The sequence below is a fragment of the Hippocampus comes genome, unplaced genomic scaffold (assembly GCF_001891065.2).
Source record: "Hippocampus comes isolate QL1 unplaced genomic scaffold, H_comes_QL1_v1.1 scaffold180, whole genome shotgun sequence".
In the NCBI taxonomy this organism is placed as follows: domain Eukaryota; kingdom Metazoa; phylum Chordata; class Actinopteri; order Syngnathiformes; family Syngnathidae; genus Hippocampus; species Hippocampus comes.
The window spans coordinates 1,459,803-1,468,302 of record NW_017805076.1 but is presented as its reverse complement, the minus strand read 5'-3'; the positions used below and the strand labels follow the sequence as shown (position 1 = coordinate 1,468,302).

Below are 8,500 nucleotides of genomic sequence, written 5' to 3'. Positions count from 1 at the left end.
TGTGTTTCCTTTTTTAGTTTTGATTTTGAGCAGCAAATTTGAAGTTACATGTTGGTGCTCACCAGGAATGCATAAGCAAAATTGCACAAATTTTCACTTGAAAGAATAGTGAACAATCTTGGGATTTTTTTCTGTTAAAGTTTCAAATAGTGTGTAAATTTAATACACTTCATCTTCAGCATGTTTAGTGCCACTTTTTGCCCCCGTCCCGGCCACGCCCCCTTCCGCTTTTTTCATCACTAGCCACTCTCGTTCCTGATTACGGCATGCGTGTGTAAGTGTGTGCGTATGCGCGCGTGTGCGGTAACGGGTCGATCGCGGGAGGTTGGTTGTTCGAAAAGTAGATCTTCCGTAAAAAAAGTGTGGGCACTGCTCCGCTACAGGATGAACTGCAGGGGGAAAAACACTTTAAATCATGAATTCTCGTTGTGTATTTGTAGCCAACTTGTCACGTTGATAGCAGGCTAATATAGCTCATGTAGACACATACAGCGCCTTCATTATAAGGCTTTTTATTTTTTGCGGCTCCAGACATATTTGTTTTTGAATTAATAACGGTTATGAATTCACTGTTTGTTTATTGTTTCATCGTATGACAGATTTTTTTACTCCATGTACAATACTTAACATGCAGCAATGTTTTTTCTTTACAGTGCTCTTTCAATAAAGTTGAGTTGAGTTGGCAACACTGAAGAGAATTTGCAGCTTTTGTTTGCTTTTACAACAAAAGCAGTGCATATTTAATGTTTTATTTTGACTACCCAAAGGCTGCAGAGACGGTTTGGTTGTGGCCCGCCGGCCCTAATTTGCGCAGATGCGCTGTAAATCTTTAAATTAATGAGGTTGGTGGGTCCAGAATAAAATTTGCACCAAAGGACAAATATAACTTTCACCACATTGGTTGTATAGCAATATAGCACTAAGACATTATATTGAATAAATCCAAACTGAATTCAAAATAAAATCCTGTCAATATTTTGCCACCTGAAACTAAAATGCAAAATATTGGTGTTTGAAGGCTTACTGGGGTTCTTGTTTTCAGTGTTAGGGCTGAGGCCAATGTTCCAGACAAAATTGAAATGTTCCTGATGAAATATACAGAAGATATATAGCTAGATCAGTACTTTGTTATTTTATATAACGTTTATTTTATTTATCTAAAGTTATACACAAAGTAAATAGCCATATCATGATAGTTCATTCTCTTTTTTATTGTGAAATGGCTGTATTCACATCAGGATTTCAAGTTTAGTGAAAGCACTTAATATTGTAAATGAAATAATGCGGGTTGTGTGTTTACAGAAACTACCGAATCTACATGTGGTGTACCTACTTCAGTGTTACAATATCCTCAAATTGAAAGACATTTTAGAAAGGTAAGGAATATTTATATTTTTATTGTTTGCATTCACACTTGTTGAGTCTATCTCAGACACATTATACTGGATATTAGGGATGTGTTGATCTCATGATAATTGTGATATCGTGAGAAAGCTCATGGTATTGCAATAAGACTCCTGGTAATCTAAGAAAGGTCACAGACAACAGTCTGTGACTTTTATCACAGGCCAAAGGTTAAATATGTTACCGTGCACTTCTATCCCCATCCATACATTAGTTTATGTTCCAATATTTTCATTCATGTCACTCGAAATCACTATTACTGCTGCAGCAATAATCATTCTAAGGTCACAATAGTGTTGGACGATGAATCACAATTTCATTTTATATTTACAAATGTCATGGCATGAAATACAATCCTCGAGGTCCCAGGTTAGCCCAATAAGTCCCACGGCTCGTAAAAATAACACAAGATATTATAAATATGATAAAGAGATGTGGGTAACGGTTATTCAGGGCTTCAATGTGTGCAAAGATCTATTCTAAAGCATCAAAGGTGGGGATGTAGCAGAATGAAAATGCAGAAAGCTTAACTTTCACATATTTGTAAGGTCATTTTGTAATTGACAAAAAGAATATGGAGCTCAAGAATAAAGTATCAAATGGCATAAATCATCAATGATGGTCGCCCGTTTTGCCGATGACTGACATGAACACACCCTACCTATCTCATGTGGTTGTTTTGTGGGGCTGAATACAGCAGGGCTGCTTCCATTGACTATATACGGAAATGCTTTGCGGTTCCTGCACAGTAGGTGCCGGTATGCACCAAAGAGCAATGAATTATGAAAAAGACGCCTCACATTTATAGACAGGAGTAGTAGTGCGAGCGACTTGGATTGGATTCTACCCTTAGCCACAATGCAGAGTGGGATTTTGTTCCAGGTAAGCCATTTTAAACTAAATTAAAACATCTTGGCGTTTCAGGAGTTCGAAAAGCGTCAGGCAGTCACCAATGTTATCCTGCTGTACTTAACAGTTCAATAGATTGATAAATAAGTGTATGTGGATTGTGTATGGGTGGATGTGTGTGTAAAGCTCTTCAGGGAGTCATCGCATGATGTAGATACACTGATATGTCGTACACTCCATTTACCATTTTAATCAAATTGCATTTTTCATCTGTTAATGTGTTTTTTTTTGGGGGGGGGGGACGAACTGAAGGATTGACGATAGACGGATTGACGGACAGGTGAAATTTACTGACGGAAGCGAAAATGGGAGTGCAATTAAAATAACATGATGTAATGACCGACTGCTTTGGCTTGAGATAATGATCAACCAACGATGACAGATGGGTGTATAAACCTCTGGTTTTGAGTAGTTGAATATATACGAATCTGTAAAATCAATCAAAAGTCATTTTCATAATTGTGATTTCATTTTTAATCAAAATAATCATAATTTTTTTCCATATTTGTCCAGCCCTCGCTCACAATAACAAAACCTTTCCATTAAGAAATTATCTGTCCACATATTTGATTATATTTTTATTTAGAATATTACAAATGAAATTGTTCTTGGTATCAAAGGTAAAGGCAACAGTGGATCCCAAAGCGAATGGGAGACAGTTGGCAGAGGGTAATGAAAGTGTTGAATTCAAAAGAAAAACGATGATTTAGCTCAGGACACAATATGGCTCACAAACAAGAGGGTGAAGCTCCGACTTAGTGTTGGGAGAACTGACACCAAGAAGAAGGAATGGCATGAAGGATAAGTGTAGGATCAAGTGGTCCGTGGAGTTAAACGCGGAGCCAGGTTGGGCAGGGAGGCACTGGAAAAAAGACAATCAAAATCAAATGGTTATGCACCAAAGTACAAAATGGCAAGCGTGTGCACTCGTAATGGCCAAGATACCACTCAGAAGTTTGCACACCCGTCTGGCACAGTATTACCCCACAGACAATTGTAACTTAAACTCGACTCACCTTAACTGCACAGTGAAACTCCTCTACAACGAAACCTACATGGGCGAAAATACCCCCGAGTGTGAAAAAAATCTTCATGCATGAACACCATTCCCACTCTCCTGCCCCCCATACAACGAAAAAAAACCCTGTTGCGTTACACGAATTTTTTTTTCTCTGTTCTTGCCTCGTGATGAGATTTACTACAACGAAGTCTAATCCAACAGCGACCTCTACTGCATCGTTCGGAAACGGCAACAGCAACCACCACACTGGTTTACTCATGCGCAGTAGTCCAGGAAGTATTTGTTTGTTTGTATTAGTTTCAGACGCAGCATGAACGTTGCATTGCTAAAATGGCTACAAAACGGACCTTTGGGTGTTAAGCAGCTAAGAGGCGCTCTGACGCTGGAAGAGAGGGTAAAAGTGATCAAAATAAAAGACGGAGAAAGCAAAATAAAAGACATTATCCAAGAAATTGATGTAAGTGAAACTGAATGCTAATCGTAAATTCCGCAATTTCTTTCCCTTTTTTTCTTTCTACACTGACTATATGAAGTGTCAAATAAGTGCGTGCTCATACTTATGCACTATTGGAATAAAATAAAGAGTACACATACGTTTGTGTGTGCGTGTACACATACGTTGGTGTGTGTGCGCGCGCGCGCGTGTGTGTGTGCGTGTGTGCGTGTGTGTGTGTGTGTGTGTTTACATCTGCGATTAAATTTGCTACAGTGAAAAACCCCCAGTTGTGAAAAACTTCTTGCTGCAAACATGATTTCGTTGTAGAGGAGTTTCACTGTATTTATAGAGCACTTTAAAACAACCACCGCTGTGTACAAAGTGCTGTACATGGAGCAAAAAATCCCCAAAACAAAACAAAACAAATCATACGCTAAACAATGAAGCAATAAATTGATAACGAAGACAGTAAAAAGCAGAGTCATGCTGAATCCAAAGCCAAAGAATGAAAATGAGTTTTAAAATTAGTTTTAAAGATGGGCACTGATGGGGCTTGCCAAATGTTCAGCACGAGGTTAATTCCAAAGTGGGAGACTGGCAATGGAAAAGGTTCGATCCCCTCTGAGCCTCCGCTTAGTCCTCAGTACCTCTAATAATTTATGGTCTGCAGACCTGAGGTACTGAACAGGTGCGTTGAAGTGGAGGAGTTCAGACAGGTTGGGTGAGGTGTGGCCATTTCAAGATTTAAAAACAAATGTATAGGAAGCCAGTGAATGAGTGCCAGAGGAGGAGTTATGTGCTCCCTCTTACAAATACCAGTCAGCCATTGATCAATATCCCATTCACAGCATTAGACACCTGAAAGCGCTCAAGGGCTTTCTGCATAATTGCACATCCAAAGTTCCATTACAGTCACAGCTACTAGTCACTTAAAAATGGTGCGATTATCTGCATCATTCATAGATGGCAATTTTCCGCGGATCCGCGGAAATCCGCCGTTTTATTTCTTAAATTGATCATTTTTGTGAATCGTCTAAATCCGTTGAGAAAATTTTAGGGGCGGTCAGGTACCTTATCGTCGAGTTTTCACGAGCTCTCCCGAACAGTCTCTCCGTTTTCCGTTTGTAAACAGCCCTGCGATTGGACGTGTATGAAAGCTTCAACTAATCAGATCACAGCTCGATTATATACGGCCCAGCGATTGGTTAACTACAAGCGCTTGGACCAATCAAATTGCATGTAACATATTGTTTACCTGATTCATGGCGGCTTGTTCGTCTCGCAAATTCATTGTTCTGGGATCGTTTTGAGCGGAATTATGAAATTTTTGACGAAAGATCAGGAGTCTTTAATCCTAGAAAGCTCCCGTGGATGCGTGGCACTGACAGATCATGCAACAATAGTGAAAAAACATGCCGACAAAATCGCCATTCGATGGAGCAATTATTCTTTGGGATCGGCATTTTTCAAACAAACTTAGTCAGCGGATACAACTAAAGACGTTACTGTATGAGGTAAGAATCAACAGCTTTTTATCACATTTACACAACACTTTATGAATACAAGTCATGAGCAAATCTTAAATATGGCAGGGAATGTGTTTACTTTTTTAGTTTTGATTTTGAGCAGCAAATCTGGAGTTACATATGCTCACTAGGAATGCATAAGCAAAATTGCACAACTTTTCACTTGAAAGAATAGTGGCGATCTTGGGATATTTTTCTGTTCAATTTTCAAATAGTGTGTAAATTCAATACACTATCTTCAGCATGTTTAGTGCCACTTTTATAAGTAACCACGCCCCCGGCCAGGCCACGCCCCCGGCCAGGCCACGATCATTCAGATTCAGAAAACTTTATTTATCCCCGTGGGGCAATTAGAGTTGTGCAAGAGCGGCTTATTATAGAGACAGACAGAGCAAAGGAAAAACATAGGATGAGAGTAGCTTAGCACTTGAGGTCTTGAGGTAGTGGCTCCAGCAACAAAATAGTATTGCACATTGAGCAGTATTGCACAGTAAGGACATAGTAAAGACAGTATTGCACAGTGAAAACAGTATTGCACGTCAAAGTATTGCACTGTAAACCCATATTGCACAATGGGGTGTGCGAGTCTATATGGTGGGGGGAGGAGGTGCCAGGGATCCTTGGAATAAGAGTTTAAGAGGTGGTGTTTAACAGGTGAAGGTGTTCATCTGCACAACCATGACAGTACTGTAAGTACCGCACCACTGATCACTTTATCTCTGCTGGATGGCTCTCCACATTGTTACACAGCTACCATTGGGTGGTACTACGGCACAACGGCAGCCATCTCTTTACCTCTGCGTTCCGCGTCCTAGACGCATAATTTTCCTGCAGGACACACAGTTCCAAATAATGTGCGTTTTTGGCACGCAAGGAAATTTCTCAGTTAAAACAAAAAAAAAAAACTACGGCCGGCCTGAGGATTTAACGGTAACGATCGTTACCGGTAGCGTGTCGTTTCTGTGGCGTCATTTTGACGGTGCCGAAAAATCGTTTCCCATAAAAGTCACCGCACACGAGTTGACTGTACGCGATCGAATCTCTCCTGCGTGATCAACGCGATTTCACTGTGCCTGTATATGTGTTTGTGGTGTGGTGTGTGTGTGTTTTTTCTAATTTACTTTCGTTTTGTTGCGCGGATGACAGTTTGAGATGGCGGCAAAAAAAACACACAAAGGTCTACTAATTGCGACATTTAAGAAATGAGAATGCCAGTCTGATTTTTCGTATGAATCGTCTATCACTAAACTCACCTGTGACTCACAGAACACGAGAGCGAGATACGACGGGAGGCATGATTCCGAGGCAAGTTGGTCATTAGATCTAGAGGCTAATCGCCACGAAAAATATTATGAAACAGTCTTGGTTATTCTATAATTTACTGGTTGTAGCATGGTAACTTTATGAATAAAATTATTCGTCACAAAGTGTAGTTATGCTCATGTTAACTGTCGGTAGAACTAACGATGACGTGTGGTAGATTCTTTCGTTAAATTGATAGTAGATTACACATGCATCGTCTTGGGAAGAGGATGTCAAGCCACATCAATACTTACCTGTATTAATGATTACCAGTAAATAAATCTTTGCAGTGTGAGACTGGAAAAAAATACTCTGATTTTGTGGTATGCTGTATTCATGATGCCATATGAGCATAACATATTTTGATCCATTTATTTTGTTGAATAATCCTGCAGTACACAGCTGCTGATGTAATGTTCAGTGTTAATGCATAGTTTTCAAACATTTACCCTTGAAATATTATACTTTTGAGTGTCAGAATTCTTGATTATGAATATCAGTCAAAATAGAAAAATGGGTTCCCATGATGAATGTTTATGGGCCCCAAAATTAGTTACCGTGTTTTCTCATTGGGTAATCTGACGGAATCGAAAAACGGTTACCGCGAATTTCCGAAATCCTCAGGTCTGCTACGGTACATCTTTTTTTCCCGCAACAATCGCAGTTTGACAATCGCCATCATTGTTGTTTTGATCTTGCCTTAAGTAATCTCGCGTGACGAGATTTCCAATCTCGCGAGACGAGATTGGCGAGATCGGCCTTCACCTCGCGGAAAGCAGACGATTGCCAAGTTGTGTAAAGTTAAAACAAGTGTTGCAAACAAGTGTTGTGAAAGTTTATTGCGGAGATATCACAGAGGAAGCAGCTAAAGTTGGATAGTTTTTTGTGATAATAAGTTGACTTTGAGAAAGCCTTGCATCATTGGAAGCAGAGTAAAGAGAGGAGAATTTATGAACTCAAAGACTGAACCATGGGATGAAATCAGAACCTATTTCTCAGCAAATCTTGTATGCCTGAATAATTTAAAATTTTGCAGCATTTGTTCATAAGAAATAAAACTATTATCAATTAGAGATGAAAGTCCTCCGGGTTTTCCCGGAATTCCGGGTTTTTCACATTTTTATGAAAATCTCTCCGGAGAATTGAGGAAAATTTGCCTAAAATTAATCCGGATATTAGTTAACAACATTGAACGAAGACGCGTTTGAGTTCGTTGTTTTGCTTTCACGAGCGTAGCCATGTTGAAACACTAACACTAGTAACTAAGTAGAGATTTTCGTCTCTTTATCAACACATTTGCTAAACCCCAGTGGAACGAACAAAAGACACCGTGGACAAGACAGTTGTCGTAAAAAATATATTTGGACAAAAAGGGAAACACACAGATTGGCAGAAAAACGTGTCCGTCCGACTTCGAGTGTCGTCTCGGTTAGCTTAGCTGTTGTTGTGTGTGACGCTTGGGTGTGTGACGTCGTTGCGTCGGCGCTTATTGGTTGAAATCAAAAGACGCGCTTGCGTACATGTTCGCGCTGACGCATGCATAGTAGAGAGCAGCGGACTAGCTCAAGTGGCGTCGACAACAGGAAAATACCCTCGCCTCGCATTCTCATGGCCTCGCCATATCTCTGAGATTTCGAAATTTTGGCGAGAACGGAAACCACAAAGGGTGCAGAGCCCGATCACTTAACTTGATTTGCAGGCCCGAGCCCGAAGCAAACCCGAGATTTCATATTTTATTTGTGAGGACTCGGGAGGAGGAGGGGTGATTTCTGAAAACAAAGCCTGTCTTTTGGAACGAAATCTAAGTTAAACAAGACTGGATAAACATTTACATATTTTATATTTCTGTTCCTGAAGAGGTTACATTAGCGGACAATTTTCCATCATTGACGGATTTTTTTT

General features: G+C 39.9%; 1 protein-coding gene across 1 annotated transcript in view; it reads left to right on the top strand.

Annotated features, from left to right (window-relative positions):
- fanca (FA complementation group A) overlaps window positions 1–8,500 on the top strand; it is a 109,478-nt gene that overhangs the window by 15,819 nt on the left and 85,159 nt on the right. Inside the window, exon 6 of the mRNA XM_019865287.1 lies at window positions 1,303–1,376. Coding sequence (XP_019720846.1) covers window positions 1,303–1,376 — 74 coding nt within the window. The remainder of the gene's footprint in view (window positions 1–1,302; window positions 1,377–8,500) is intronic.